Raw genomic sequence first — 16,145 nt, 5'->3', positions numbered from 1 at the left:
TGTTTAACTTTGCAATCATTGGTTTTTGTTTGACATACAGTACCAGTCAAAAGTTTGGACACACCTTCTCATTCCAGGGTTTTTCTTTATTTTTACTATTTTCTACATTGTAGAACAATACTGAAGACATCAAAGCTATGAAATAATACATATGGAATCATGTAGTAACCAATAAAGTGTTAAACAAATCAACATATATTTTATATTTGAGATTCTTCAAAGCAGCCACCCGTTGCCTTGATGACAGCTTTGCACACTCTTGGCATTCTCTCAACCAGCTTCACCTGGAATAATTTTTACAACAGTCTTGAAGTTTCTTTTTTTGGTTACTACATAATATTTAATTGTTTTGATGTCTTCACTATTATTCTACAATGTGTAAAATACTTTTTTTTTTAAATAAGGAAAAACCCTTGAATGAGTGGGTGTGTCCAAACTTTTGACTGGTACATCATTCTGTTCTGTGGATTTGTCCTAAATCATACCTCTTATCACTCTGTAAACTGCTATTCCGAAAACAGCTTTAGTCCTACTGAGAAAAAGAATACAGGCGCACATCTGAACCATTATTTTGTCACGCCATCTAAACAGGTATTGGTGCCTGGTTGTTTTGTAAGATAATAACTGAGCGAGCCAATCTTGTTGCCGTGGTGTCTATGTCGCACGCCATGGCCTATCCAACCAATCCCCCTCTGATATGAGAACACGGTCGGCCCTCCTAACCTCTTAATTACACGACAGCGTGGCGGGTCACGCTCCAGCCCCCCCCCCCCAGTCCAGTCAGTGGTGTCCATCTGTGCTTTCCCTGTACCCCAACCATCCTGCTAGCAATACGGAGCCCTGCGCGCAATAGCCTAATTCCCCAAAATGGAAACACTGGGACCTGTAATAAGATAAAGTTCCTGGCCAAAGCACAACACAACATGTGGTTGGAGGGAGGTACAGATAGGGACATCAGTGCTACAATAAAAGACGCAATATTGGTGTAGGGCTGTATGTACTGTACAAGTGATACTATCAGGGCCATATGTCACAATTACCATTGCCAATGGCCTTATATACCACAGCAACTACTAGTGGAATAATTATACAACCTCAAAACAGATTAGTTGCTTTGTAGCTATGTACAGTGGTGGCTACCACTTTTGCGCACATGTTTTTGTCTACATGGACAACATTATTTGCTGCAATACTAAGTAGTAGTCAACCATATGTACAGTGCATTCAGAAAATATTCAGACCCCTTGACTTTTTCCACATTTTGTGACGTTACAGCCTTATTCTAAAATGTATTAAATTGTTTTTTTTTCTCTCTCTATCAGTATACACACAATACCCCATAATGACAAACCAAAAACAGTTTTTCAGACATTTTTGCAAATGTGTGTGTGTATATATATATATATATATTATATTTAAATATAACATTTACATGAGTATTCAGACCCTTTACTCAGTACTTTGTTGAAGAACCTTTGGCAGCGATTACAACCTTGAGTCTCTACAAGCTTGGCACACCTCTGTTTGCGGAGTTTCTCCCATTCTTTTCTGCAGATCCTCTCAAGCTCTGTCAGGTTAGATGGGGAGCGTCACTGCACAGCTATTTTCAAGTCTCTTCAGAGATGTTAGATCGGGTTCAAGTCTAGGCTCTGGCTGGGCCACTCAAGGACATTCAGTGAATTCACTCCTGTGTTGTCTTGGCTGTGTGCTTAGGGTCGTTGTCCTGTTGGAAGGTAAACTTTTGCCCCAGTCTGAGGTCCTTAATGCTCTGGAGCAGGTTTTAATCAAGGATCTCTCTGTACTTTGCTCCCTTCATCTTTCCTTCGATCCCGACTAGTCTTCCAGTCCCTGCCGCTGAAAAACATCCCCAAAGCATGATGCTGTCTCCACCATACCAGGTTTCCTCCAGACGTGATGTTTGTCATTCAGGCCAAAGAGTTCAATCTTGGTTCCATCAGACCAGAGAATCTTGTTTCTCATGGTCTGAGAGTCTTTAGGTGCCTTTTGACAAACTCCAAGCGTCCTGTCATGTGCCTCTACCATAAAGGCCTGATTGGTGGTGTGCCGCAGAGATGGTTCTCCCCAGTTTGCTCAGTTTGGCCAGGCGGCCAGCTCTAGGAAGAGTCTTGGTGGTTCCAAACTTCTTCCATTTAAGAATGATGGAGGCCACTGTGTTCTTGAGAACCTTCAATGCTGCAGACATGTTTTGTTACCCTTCCCCAGATCTGTGTCTCGACACAATCCTGTCTCGGAGCTATACGGACAATCCTTTCTACCTCATGCATTGGTTTTAGCTCTGACATGCACTGTCAACTGTGGGACCTTATATAGACAGGTGGACACCAATTAAGTTTTAGAAACATCTCAAGGATGATCAATGGAAACAGGGTGCACTTGAGCTCAATGTTGAGTCTCATATCAAAGGGTCTGAATATTTATTGTTAATTTTGTTAATGTTTCATACATTTGTTAAAAAACTGTTTTCACGTTGTCATTGTGGGGTTTTGTGGTAGATTGATGATGGGAAGAATTTAATAAATTTTAGAATAAGGCTGTAATGTAAGGGGTCTGAATACTTTCCTAATGCTCTGGAACTGCCTTGGCCCTGGAATGTTTATTTTGAGTTCCACTTACACAGCATTGGTTACATACTGTACATTCACATGCAAAGTGCAAAGTTAACATGCAGGTGTAGGATCTTGATCACCCTGTTGAAGGAGAACTTTCCTGCAATGTAGGAATTTTAAAAAGTGTATTTAATGTTTAAAAAGGGTTCTGAAGTTTGTAATTCCCACTTTGAAATGTCAGACTTGATTTTCCTTTCCATTTTTACAACCCTTACAAAAGTAGCGAACTGGCTCCAATTAAGATCCGACATCGTGTATGGTCCTTACATCATTTATGTAACCAGTCTGTATGCTTTGTATAGCCTATTTAGCCTAGATAGTGCTGAATGAGTTGGCTCATTGCAGATGAGTGAGTCACGTTGTGTTTGCGGTTTACCCCTGACTTACATTAGAGCCATGACGAGAGCCATGTTTTTTTATGATGACTCTTTGCCACTTATGGTACTTCAGTGCATCTTAACCTTACAGGCATCGTGCACAATCAGCACAGTGCATCACAGCGCTTAGTAACAACAGACCTCATCCGTGGTTTCTTCTGTCTCAGCGGTGCAACAGGAAAACTCACACAAAAATAACTTAATATTCCAAATGAGTGCTACACTGTGTCTGCTCTGCAGTGCACATAGTTTTCCCCCCTCTTGAAACACTAAGAAACCTACATTAATCCAAGATCTCCGGGTTTGATATTTTCCCAATCTCTCGGCGCCACCCATGATTGTGGTGGTGACCTCGCCTTCCTCTCCCAGGTCACGCTGGGACATGGCGGGGGAATTTTCCCATCACCGCCAGCTTATCAGTATGACAGCGCAGGCGTTTAATCGCGGCGCCGCAGACAGCTGTTAAGTCCCTCTCCATACTGACTCAGATGCCGAGCGTGGATGAGCGAGCCGATGCTTCCAGTGTAGGGGGGAGAGAGAGAGAACGAACGAGAGTGGCTGGTTTCATAGAACTCCACTGTGTCCCTGCTCAACAGTGGCCTTCGTCTCATCCCCTGTGTGTGTGTGTGTGAGTAAGTGATATTTCAGACATGTAGATGTCTTTCTTGCAGTCTGTGTCACTTACACACACACAGTCACAGTGGCACACACACACTACAGTATGATCTCAATCACGAGAAGAATGCTCTCACAGTAATGTAGTCACAATTGGGTCACTGGGGCTTTGAAAACAAAACAAATTGTTACAGTGTTGACTGGAACAAGGTTGAATCCATTTTCATTCAGACTTTGATTCACTTCAGCGGCTTGTAAGGGAGACAATGGGAGAGCGGTATCGATAATTACTTTTTAATGTGGCACACTCATCATGTCCAATTTCATGGCCCTCCAGCTGCAGATTTCCGATTGAATCACGACATAATAAGGTTCCACTCCACCTTTTGAATGGGGTGGGGGTGGAAGAGGAGGACCCAACTACCGCCAACTTCCCCATGTCTGGATCTGTGCCATTCAGACCTGGGTCAAAAATAGATTGCCTATTACTTTCTTTCAAATACCTTCGGTACACTTTATTTGGGGCTGGCGCACAGGGTGGGCGAGCTTTGCACTTTTGGGACTACTACATAAAAGGTTGACAAGGATGACAAGGTTAGTGGTATGGTTCCTCCAGTAAGGCCTTAGATCAGTGGAGGAAAGGGTTGAACTAATGTTAATGTAGAGAGTTCAGCAGAGGGTTAATGCTGTCAGAAGCTCCTTAACTTGATAGGATTTTGCTGACAGTAGCAGATTGCTATGTCTGGATTATTAACCTACTGTAGGTCTGCAATACAAACCATATTACATATGCAATAAGGCCCGTATTTCTATTGAGGCTTTGAATATGAACTTGGTCATATTTTGCTGCTGCTATAGAGATTCTTGCAGGTCTCTCACACCCATAAATATTTGTGTGTGTCCATGCATAGGGATGGGGATGTGTGTGTGCGAGAGAGAAGGCCGGCCTGTCTTTGAGCTGTTCTGTAGCCATTTTATGAAGTGAAGTGTTCTTGCGGACTGTAGAGGTGATTTTAAAGAGAGGCATCAAGCCTTCATTAATGCAGCCCAGCCTGTCTGACCCCTGGTTAATGTTCCTATCATTTTTAGAGTAGGGTGTAGCTACCTTTCATTTGAAATGACTCATGTTTAATGCATCTCTCTGGTTCCAGCATTTAACCTCACCTCCAGGGTTGTTGGAGGGTTGGATGGTTGCATACCGGCGACATGGCCATGCCGGGCAAGAGGGGTTGGCGGGTTAGCCAGGCAGCCCCCCTCAGGACCAGTGGGGTTGAAATGGCCATGCAGAGTTATTCACACCCGTCTGGCATTTACTTAACATTGCAAGCCCCTTCCCCCTGGCCTGTGTTCCAGGAACCTGATCTCCAGGGCGGCCTGGGTCCCCCCGTGGCTCTCTGAACCACTTAGTTGCTGTGGCCTGGGCCATGACTGGAATCCTTAAGCAGAGGAGACTGGCTTGCGGTGGTGCTGGGGTTTTGGGTATGCGTGTGTGTTTGTTTTGTACTCGCTCTGTGTGTGTATGTGTGTAGTGGGTAATAATTTGATATACTGTATAACTCACCTGCAACCCGTAATGAGACTATGCCATTTATATTCAAAATCATATCATATCATTTGACTCCATAAGATAAATAGCAATGTGGACTATTGTTGAGCAGGACTATTGTTGAGTTACAGGAATAGACTATCAAGAAAGGTCTGAAAATTTAATATCAAAGGCAAAAATTTGTTGACCAATAGAATAGTGTAAAAGTGAACTTCCAACTAGATATCAGATCTACAGGCTGTTATCACGACAGAATGGGTGATGGTGAGAGCAACACAGATAATTCAGCATTCATGAGAAACACAACATAATTTTCATACAGTGTTGATAACAGTCACTTCAAGTGTAGGTGTAGATGTGTGTGTGTGTGTGTGTGTGTGTGTGTGTGTGTGTGTGTGTGTGTGTGTGTGTGTGTGTGTGTGTGTGTGTGTGTGTGTGTGTGTGTGTGTGTGTGTGCGCGCGTTCATGGCTTTTAGCCTACTAACAGCAGAGTGAGTAAGGAACATGTATGAGTGATTCAAATAAAAATCAAATCACATTTTATTTAGCACATGCTTCGTAAACAACAGGTTTAGACTAACAGTGAAATGCTTACTTATGAGCCCTTCCAAACAATGCAGAGAGAAAAACAGAAAGATATTCAATGTCAGGCTATTCATATCAGTAGCCAGGTTTCCATCCAATTGGCGACGGATTGTAAATGTGAATATTCTAAAATCTGCATTATAAACAATATGCAAATTTCCCTAGCAGAAGTGAACTTGTTGCTGATAAAAGGATGTTCGTGATGACGTAGGGCACATAAAAATGACTTTTACGGTTAAATTCCCATGTACCGAATTAAAAATACAAGTTACAAATTAGTTTCCATCGCATTTTCAATTCTACTGATGGTTTAGTAAAAAATAATGTTTAGCTAGAGCGCAGCTTGCCAACAGTTTGCAGATACAGTGCGGATAGGCTTGCCGACATTATGAGATTATTATGGACAAAAGAGTGAGATTAATCATGTCACCAGAATAAGACCCTCTATATTTATTGGGAAGGAGTATCAATCGCCGTGCACTTTCACCACCCTGTGAAGTTTGTCGTAACTTATTTCATCTGTAAGTGTCACGTTCTGACCTTTATTTCCTGTGTTTTGTAAGTAGTTAGTATGGTCAGGGCGTGAGTTGGGTGGGCAGTCTATGTTTGTTTTTCTATGATTTGAGTATTTCTATGTTTCGGCCTAGTATGGTTCTCAATCAGAGGCAGGTGTCATTAGTTGTCTCTGATTGAGAATCATACTTAGGTAGCCTGGGTTTCACTGTGTGTTTGTGGGTGATTGTTCCTGTCTCTGTGTGCACCAGATAGGACTGTTTTGAGTTTTCACATTTCTTGTTTTTTGTAGTCAGTTGTTCATGTGTACCTTAACGTATTAAAAAGAACCATGGACACTTACCACGACGCATATTGGTCCTCAGATCCGTTTCGCCTCTCCTCTTCGGAGGAGGAGGAGGAAATTCATTACAGTAAGCCTAATAAACTGCATGCTTTCTCAGAGTCATAGTGGGAGGACCACACAACATACATGTATCATCGCGTGACTCCAAGTTTACTTTAATAGTATGGTTATTATATCAATATTTGCGCATAAAGGCGTTTCCACCCCCATTTCTCACATAATACATTTTACAGACATGTACCACCTTGTCTAGAGTATTTTGGAACATTTACATATTTGGAAAGTTTACAGACAAATTTGCTGTTTGCATTCCATCAGTTCTGCCGTGAAGTGTTTTATCCGACATGTACTTTATTCGCATAAAAAGGTTGGATGGAAACCTGGTTTTATGTATCAGTGTTGATGAATCTATTACTGTGCTCATGGAGGCCTGGAGGGCTTTGGTGTAGTTAACCTGCTGACAATCTCAACACTTAATTTCTATATGCATAATTAGGCTACTAGTACTAGGCTATACTCTGAGAAACAAGGTGCTATCTCAAACCTAAAATGGTTCTTCAGCTGTCCCCATAGGAGAACCCTTTGAAGGACCCTTTTTGGTTCTAGGTAGAACCCTTTTGGTTCCAGATAGAACTCTTTTAGGTTCCATATAGAACCCTTTCCACAGAGGGTTTTACCTGTACCCTCAAAGGGTTCTCTTATGGGGACAGCCGGACAATCCTTTTGGAACACTTTTTTCTAACCACTTAGGTTTTTACATGTTGGTTTGTTTTGTAACAGTAGATGGTTGGAGAGATTCAGGCTGATTGCTCAGCAAAGTTCAATGGAATAAAATCTAGACGATGTCAGCCGATGATACAGTGCCTTGCGAAAGTATTCGGCCCCCTTGAACTTTGCGACCTTTTGCCACATTTCAGGCTTCAAACATAAAGATATAAAACTGTTTTTTTTGTGAAGAATCAACAACAAGTGGGACACAATCATGAAGTGGAAGGACATTTATTGGATATTTCAAACTTGTTTAACAAATCAAAAACTGAAAAATTGGGCGTGCAAAATTATTCAGCCCCCTTAAGTTAATACTTTGTAGCGCCACCTTTTGCTGCGATTACAGCTGTAAGTCGCTTGGGGTATGTCTCTATCAGTTTTGCACATCGAGAGACTGAAATTTTTTCCCATTCCTCCTTGCAAAACAGCTCGAGCTCAGTGAGGTTGGATGGAGAGCATTTGTGAACAGCAGTTTTCAGTTCTTTCCACAGATTCTCGATTGGATTCAGGTCTGGACTTTGACTTGGCCATTCTAACACCTGGATATGTTTATTTTTGAACCATTCCATTGTAGATTTTGCTTTATGTTTTGGATCATTGTCTTGTTGGAAGACAAATCTCCGTCCCAGTCTCAGGTCTTTTGCAGACTCCATCAGGTTTTCTTCCAGAATGGTCCTGTATTTGGCTCCATCCATCTTCCCATCAATTTTAACCATCTTCCCTGTCCCTGCTGAAGAAAAGCAGGCCCAAACCATGATGCTGCCACCACCATGTTTGACAGTGGGGATGGTGTGTTCAGGGTGATGAGCTGTGTTGCTTTTACGCCAAACATAACGTTTTGCATTGTTGCCAAAAAGTTCAATTTTGGTTTCATCTGACCAGAGCACCTTCTTCCACATGTTTGGTGTGTCTCCCAGGTGGCTTGTGGCAAACTTTAAACAACACTTTTTATGGATATCTTTAAGAAATGGCTTTCTTCTTGCCACTCTTCCATAAAGGCCAGATTTGTGCAATATACGACTGATTGTTGTCCTGTGGACAGAGTCTCCCACCTCAGCTGTAGATCTCTGCAGTTCATCCAGAGTGATCATGGGCCTCTTGGCTGCATCTCTGATCAGTCTTCTCCTTGTATGAGCTGAAAGTTTAGAGGGACGGCCAGGTCTTGGTAGATTTGCAGTGGTCTGATACTCCTTCCATTTCAATATTATCGCTTGCACAGTGCTCCATTTGGGATGTTTAAAGTTTGGGAAATCTTTTTGTATCCAAATCCGGCTTTAAACTTCTTCACAACAGTATCTCGGACCTGCCTAGTGTGTTCCTTGTTCTTCATGATGCTCTCTGCGCTTTTTACGGACCTCTGAGACTATCACAGTGCAGGTGCATTTATACAGAGACTTGATTACACACAGGTGGATTGTATTTATCATCATTAGTCATTTAGGTCAACATTGGATCATTCAGAGATCCTCACTGAACTTCTGGAGAGAGTTTGCTGCACTGAAAGTAAAGGGGCTGAATAATTTTGCACGCCCAATTTTTCAGTTTTTGATTTGTTAAAAAAGTTTGAAATATCCAATAAATGTCGTTCCACTTCATGATTGTGTCCCACTTGTTGTTGATTCTTCACAAAAAATACAGTTTTATATCTTTATGTTTGAAGCCTGAAATGTGGCAAAAGGTCGCAAAGTTCAAGGGGGCCGAATACTTTCGCAAGGCACTGTACATTTTAGACCATTTCAGACATCCATTAAATACATCTGTGCCACAAATACAAGTTGAAATGTCTCTCAGGATATAAACGGAAACCAAATAGGATATATTTTCTTTTCAGTCTCCACTCTGAAAATTTCAACTGATTTCTCGGCTACTAGGAGGAATCAACAGACTCCCACTTGTCTCTTGGAGAATTGATAATTAGTATGTCACCGTGATTGAAATTTGGCAAATGTTGAAAGGATATGGGTTGTCTAATCAGAACCAGCCTCAGAGCAGAATCCTGACGCTCGGTTGGCGTAGAGCGGTTTTTAAAGATGTAACGGGTGACAAATGAATTGCATTATGGGTGAAGATGCTCATTTTCAGGGGGATAGCAGATAGCGATGGCAGAAACCACAGATGGACAAATCTGGTACCTAACATCTCTGAAATGGTGTAATTTGCATTTACTGTCATATGAATTGAACCACCAATAAGCTTGTGCTTGCTATTCAGACCAATTCTGAGGTGTTCAATATTAAGCTATGTTTATTATACTATGATTATGTCAAGCTGTATTGAATGTGACTGAACTGAAAAGTCAAATCTTCTACTGGTGAATTGACTGAATTGAAATGCCATGTGTGCTATTGAATGAAGGAAACTATTCACCCTTTCCCTGAGAAATCAAGAAATCAAGCACCCTAGAAATCCTCTCTCTCTGCCTTCATATGTTGGCCTCACGCTATGCTAGTGAGCTACCTCTCCTCTGCACTGGTGATGTTGGGGGCTGTTAATCTGTGGTGAAATGGGCTTATCGCTAATGCTAACGCTACTCTCTCTCTTTTCCTTCCCCCTTTCCCCTGACACAGGAGCTGCTCAGTACCCAGGTAAACCCCTCCTACCTCCTTCTTCTCTCTTTTCATTGATTTCTCTCTCTCTCTCACTCGTGCCCTTCTCTTCTCTCTTAGTTTTTACAGAATGGTCGCCTCTGAGCGCCTAGTGTTTGTGTGCTGCATACTAACTATCGCAGTGGTCTTTCCATATCAATGTTCTTTTATCACACTTTTTCTCTCACTGCCTTTCCTTCTCCTCTGTTTCCGTACATCTTCCCTCGCTGCCTTTCCTTCTCTGTTTCCGTACATCTTCCCTCGCCGCCTTTCCTTCTCTGTTTCCGTACATCTTCCCTCGCCGCCTTTCCTTCTCTGTTTCCGTACATCTTCCCTCGCCGCCTTTCCTTCTCTGTTTCCGTACATCTTCCCTCGCTGCCTTTCCTTCTCTGTTTCCGTACATTTTCCCTCGCTGCCTTTCCTTCTCTGTTTCCGTACATCTTCCCTCGCTGCCTTTCCTTCTCTGTTTCCGTACATCTTCCCTCGCCGCCTTTCCTTCTCTGTTTCCGTACATCTTCCCTCGCCGCCGCCGCTCCATAGCTGCTGATAGACTATCTCTTGCTTCTGCACCTGCTTTTGTTTCTTCTTCACGTCTTTTCGTCTCTTGTTCTTGCAACCTTTTGCTCTCTATAGCTGGTCTCGGGTCAGTTTTGTTGAGTACTGCATAATGGATGATGTTAGACATGGAGGCAGGGAGAGCTGATCTTAAAACCAGTTTGTATGAGCAGAAGGTCACTAGACTCTAGAGCTCCAATTTGTCACATTCTCTTTTTCTTGTCAGTGTTGTTTTGTGTTAGGTGTTTAGATGTTGATGGTCTGTGGTATGTGACATTGTTTGCATTGTCCATAAAACAAAGTATTTTTGTGAATGAATTATGACATTGGAAGGACTTCGATGAACCCGTTTCAAAGCTTATCATCTCACATGCCTCACTAGACTATGTCACAAGTTATTCATAATGAAATCATTTTGATACTCCTTAGCAAAACTTAAGAGGTTATTTGAAGGATGCCACTTCATCCATACTTAGTTATTTTTAAATGGATGGCAAACCAGGACGTACCTGCTTCAAAACAACACCGTTCCTCATTTGCCTGTTTCAGTCTGTTTGTGTTACACCATGGTACCATGGCAAACTGGTCTGAATTTGTGGTTGGAACTAAAAGAAATGACACAAGCTACAAAGTAAGGTCTATTTTGTTGTCTTCAACTTGACTGTCTTTCAAACAGTCAGCCACAATGAAATAGCACTTTAGCAGTTAGCATACAGTCACTACTCTCTCAACAACTCTAGTACATCTCCAGTCCTGGAGAGCTACAGTGTGTGGATGTATTTTCTTCCATCCTAGCTCATCTAATCATGGTCTAAATTGAAGACCACTATCAGTTAAGTCACTGAATCAGGTGTGTTGGTGCAGGGGTGGAACCAAAGCCTGCACACTCTGTGGGTCTCTAGGACCAGAATTGTCCAACACCTTCACAGCCTCATATCCGAACCAGACCGTTGGCTTTTAGCACATTAGCTGTAGACTACTGTAGACAAGAGGTTGAGGACAGTCAGACGTTGAAACTAGACGGCCCGACAACGCCCCTCACTGCGGCACGGGCGATTAATGCTCCCACCCACCCCCCCATCCACATTCAATCACACCAAAGATGCTGAGCCAGTATTGAACTAGCGTTCGCAAAAACACTGCCTCGCTTGGCAGAGGGCCTGGTGTGTGTGTGTTTAGCCCCTGCCTTCGATCCAATTATTAATGTCACCCTCCGTTATTTATACGTATATAAATTAGAATTGAGCTGCGAAAGATTCTTCCCGAGGGGGATTGGATAGGGCCCAGCCCTTGTTAAGAGGAGGACAGTCCTTCACGGCTCTATGCTCAGTGATATCCTGTCCTATCCTACCCCACCTGCTGTTATGCTGTGGTCTTCTACAACAGATTGCCAACTGAGCATCACTGCTCTGCTCTCCTTCCCCTCTGCCAAAAACATAATGTACTGTACAGTCACCATCTATATATTAAGTAAAATACAAAAACTATAAAGCGCTTTATGGCTGGAGGACTGGTAAAAGTTGCTGGCTGTAAACTTCCAGTAAATCCCTAAAGGACTTGATGGGGACAGATGTTGATGGCGAGAGCTGTTGATGAGGAGAGCTGTTGATGAGGAGAGCTGTTGAGGGGAGAGCTGTTGATGGGGAGAGCTGTTGAGGGAGAGCTGTTGAGGGAGAACTGTTGATGAGGAGAGCTGTTGAGGGGAGAGCTGTTGATGGGGAGAGCTGTTGAGGGGAGAGCTGTTGATGGGGAGAACTGTTGATGAGGAGAGCTGTTGAGGGGAGAGCTGTTGATGAGGAGAGCTGTTGATGAGGAGAGCTGTTGAGGGGAGAGCTGTTGATGAGGAGAGCTGTTGATGAGGAGAGCTGTTGATGAGGAGAGCTGTTGAGGGGAGAGCTGTTGATGAGGAGAGCTGTTGAGGGGAGAGCTGTTGACGTTTTAGTCATTTAGCATATGCTTTTATTCAGAGTGACTGACAGTAGTGAATGCATACATTTCCATAACCCTGGCGTTGTGCTCTACCCACTGAGCCAACAGGAAGGACAGCACTCGTGCTGGAATTTAGACCTAGCATAGCGTAGGATCAGGATCAATTCCAGTCCCTTTGAAGTCGGGAATTGAAATAAAATTATTCAGCTGACATTATGGGCATTTTCCCAATTTGTGATTTGAATTCTATTTCCTTTCCTGAACAGACGATAAACAGAGGCTGTCCTAATGATGTTTCGCAGGAGTAGATACATTCTCCAGACACTTGATTAGAAGAAATACTTAGTAATGCAACACTGCGCCCGGTAAATCCACCACCTCTATTATACATTAATGTTTCAGCCTGAGACCTTTGTGTTTCAGTCTAGATCAATTGTCTAGACTGATCCCGTTTTAGTATAACTGACTGGAATTTCATTTAGGTGAGATAAGGTCAATAAAGTCCTATGAAAATTACCCAATCTAACAGAAAAGACCAACAAATTATTTAATGCACTATAATCATGTTTACTAAACGTCTCATTCAACCTCTCAGTTGAATCAGATGTCCAAGTCCTGGAATACATGAAATTAGCTGCGCTGAGATTTTACAACAACAGGACCTCCTAAATATGTCTTGTTGAACAGTGTCTGCCTCCTGGCTCTGACCTTAAGGACAAGCCTGTGCCCCCCCTCTCCCAACTCACTGATGCCATTAGTGTGTATGAGTGTGTGCATGCAAGTGTGTTTATGTGTGTGTGAGAGAGGGGGTTATTTCGGGGCAATCAATAGAGGGAGATGTGAGGGGAGCAGAGGACAGGGGCTTCCGCATGGCAGTTAATCTGCAGGCCACAGTACAGGGATTCATATCTGTGTTCAGATGGGTCCTTGAGATCACATACACGCTCTTCTCTCTCACAAATCACAGACTCTTTCTCTCGCTCTCTCTCTCGCTCTCACTCTGCACGTGCACACACACAAAAGCCTGCAAATACTGCACAATTTAAACACTTGCCCTCACATTCCACCTTTCTCTGATGTGTAAATATTGGACTATAAATTGTGCCTTCCTGTATTATACTGATGCAAAAAAATATATTCTATTCCACTGAGCTATTTACTTTGTTCGCATTCTCATCTTTATTATGTGTTATTGTTGTGGCATTGTCGAGAAGGAACCAGAGAGTAAGCAATTTCGTTAGACGGCGTACACCATGCGTATCCTGTACATACCACTAATACAACTAGAAACGCACACACTACGACACAGAGCTATGCCTGCAACATTGTCGTTGAGTGGTTCTAGTCAATGTTTACTTGTGTGCCCTTTGCATTCCTTTACTCTAGATCTCCTCCAAAGCCTGTTGAAAACACCAATGCAACCACTATATTTTCCTCTGAATTGATTGGTTTGCAGGTGTTGTAGAGCAGACTGTTTGATGAGGATGATCTTCATGAAACAATTCAAATACAAGTGGATTGTAAGTAAGCTTCACGAGGGCATGGAGACACCAGTAGAGGACAGACATACCAGACTAGATAGTAGAGAGCAGCAGGTTTGTAAATGCTTTGTTGTGTGTTCGTGTACAAGATGGCTGTGGAGAGACAGCCAGGTGCTAGAGCCACGTAGCACATACACTCCCTCTCACACACACTAACACACACACACCACTAACCAAGAGGAGAAACAGTGACTGTGGAGGGGAGGGGGGGGAAGAGGGATGCTGATAGTCTGTGTTCTGCTGCAGTGCCCTCTACCTCCCCACCTCTCTCTTTCTCTCTCTGTATCTCCCTCTTGTTCTCTCTCACCACCTCTCTCTCTCCTCCTTCAGCCCTTCTGCAGGGTCTCAGCTTGCTTTTGTTTATCTGGCTGGGGGTGGAGGAGAGGAGACCCCTCCATCCGTCCTTCTCTCTCCCTGCCTCCCTCCCTCCCTCTCTCCTTCCTGAAAGATATTTCCAAATGAGAGAGCATAATGGCAGGCCGTCTGGTAGCGCGCTCAGGCCACCACTGCCTCTCTGACACCCTCCTGTCCTACACATCCTCCCAGCCCTCCCCCACACACACCCACAGACACACACACATCCTCCCATCCCTCCCCCACACACACCCACAGACACACACACATCCTCCCATCCCTCCCCCACACACACCCACAGACACACACACATCCTCACATCCCTCCCGCATACAGACACACACACCCTCCCCACCCTCCCCCATACACACCCACAGACACACACACACACACCCTCACATCCCTCCCACATACACACCCACAGACACACACACCCTCCCCTCCCTCCCCCATACACACCCACAGACACACACACACATCCTCCCATCCCTCCCTCATACACACCCACCCACAGACACACACACCCTTCCCTCCCTCACTCCCTCATACACACCCACAGACATACACCCCTCCCCTCCCTCCCCCATACACACCCACAGACACACACACACCCTCCCCCATACACACCCAGACACACACTCCCCCTCCCTCCCCCATACATACCCACCAACACACCCTCCCCTTCCACACACCCACAGACACACACACACCCTCCCCCACCCACAGACACACACACATCCTCACATCCCCCACACACACACATCCTCCCATCCCCCCACACACACCCCACATCCTCCCATCCCTCCCCCCACACGCACACACATCCTCCCATCCCTCCCCTGATTCAGATGCTGTTCTGCACCACTTCTCTCCATCCATCCATCCATGGACAGCTCCCACGTGAACTCTATTTTCCTGGTCATTAGCACCACACAGGCCAGGCTTCCCCCTCCTTGTTTACCTCTCTTCTCCCTCTTTTTATTTGAATGCACTGCAAATGTCTCCCCACTCTCTCCTCTCTGAGTGGAGAGGAGGATGGTGATGAGTGAATGAGAGAGAGAGGGAAGACCATTACAGAATAGCCTTTGAGGGATTTTCCCGGGTGTTTTCTCCTCCAAAGCATGGAGGCGTAGGAGGTCAGTTTATAAACACTGTCTCATAATCTGCATGTAAAAACGGCATGCCGTCGTTGCTAATTAGCCACTACAAAAGCTTCTTCAAACTCTTCTTCGGGGCGAGTAATCACAACGTAAGCGCTAGGCCCTTTTGGAATATGCTTCATGATTCTGGGTGACATCAGTTCACTGTTAACATGATAAGTAGTACAGAGTTGTTTGCCAGTGTGTTTCATAAGTGTTTGTTCTTGAGACAATTCTTTTTATTCAAACAATTACCACTTAGTGAAATGACTTAGTTAAAGTCAACGATGATGTGGAATCATTCTTAGTCATTCCCTTTGAATGAGCGAGCTATCTCAAATACTAAAACATCCTCGGTATTTAAGAAACCATGAACGTTTCTGAGGAAAATTAAGCCACTTGACGTCGTTGAATGATTCAGCATCATCACTAACAAACCTTTGTATTTTACTACTGTGCAATTAAATATCTCTATAACGTCCTCTTTCCTCCATTTAATGAGATATGTTTCATCTTAAAAGCAGGACATTTCTAAATGGTGTAAATCACGCTTAATACATTTGCTTTTATTGAGTAGACGCAGGGTTATTTTAGCCTGGTCCCAGATATGTGTGTGCTGTACAGCCAACTACGATTTAGCGTGACATGGAACATAGGAGTTTGCA

The 16,145-nt window shown here is 43.7% G+C and overlaps 1 protein-coding gene across 4 annotated transcripts in view; it reads left to right on the top strand.

The window, feature by feature from the left end:
• The window catches only part of cadm1a (cell adhesion molecule 1a), a 431,149-nt gene that overhangs the window by 316,814 nt on the left and 98,190 nt on the right, over positions 1-16,145 (top strand). For 3 of the 4 annotated variants that reach the window (XM_029627471.2, XM_029627470.2, XM_029627468.2), the window contains exon 2: positions 9,945-9,962. The exons of the other annotated variant lie outside the window; for it this stretch is intronic. In XM_029627471.2, the coding sequence (XP_029483331.1) occupies positions 9,945-9,962 (18 nt within the window). The remainder of the gene's footprint in view (positions 1-9,944; positions 9,963-16,145) is intronic. 4 annotated transcript variants of the gene reach the window in all.

Source organism: Oncorhynchus nerka, linkage group LG22 (assembly GCF_034236695.1).
Source record: "Oncorhynchus nerka isolate Pitt River linkage group LG22, Oner_Uvic_2.0, whole genome shotgun sequence".
NCBI lineage: Eukaryota > Metazoa > Chordata > Actinopteri > Salmoniformes > Salmonidae > Oncorhynchus > Oncorhynchus nerka.
The sequence above is the reverse complement of the archived record's forward strand: the minus strand, read 5'-3'. Positions and strand labels throughout refer to the sequence as shown.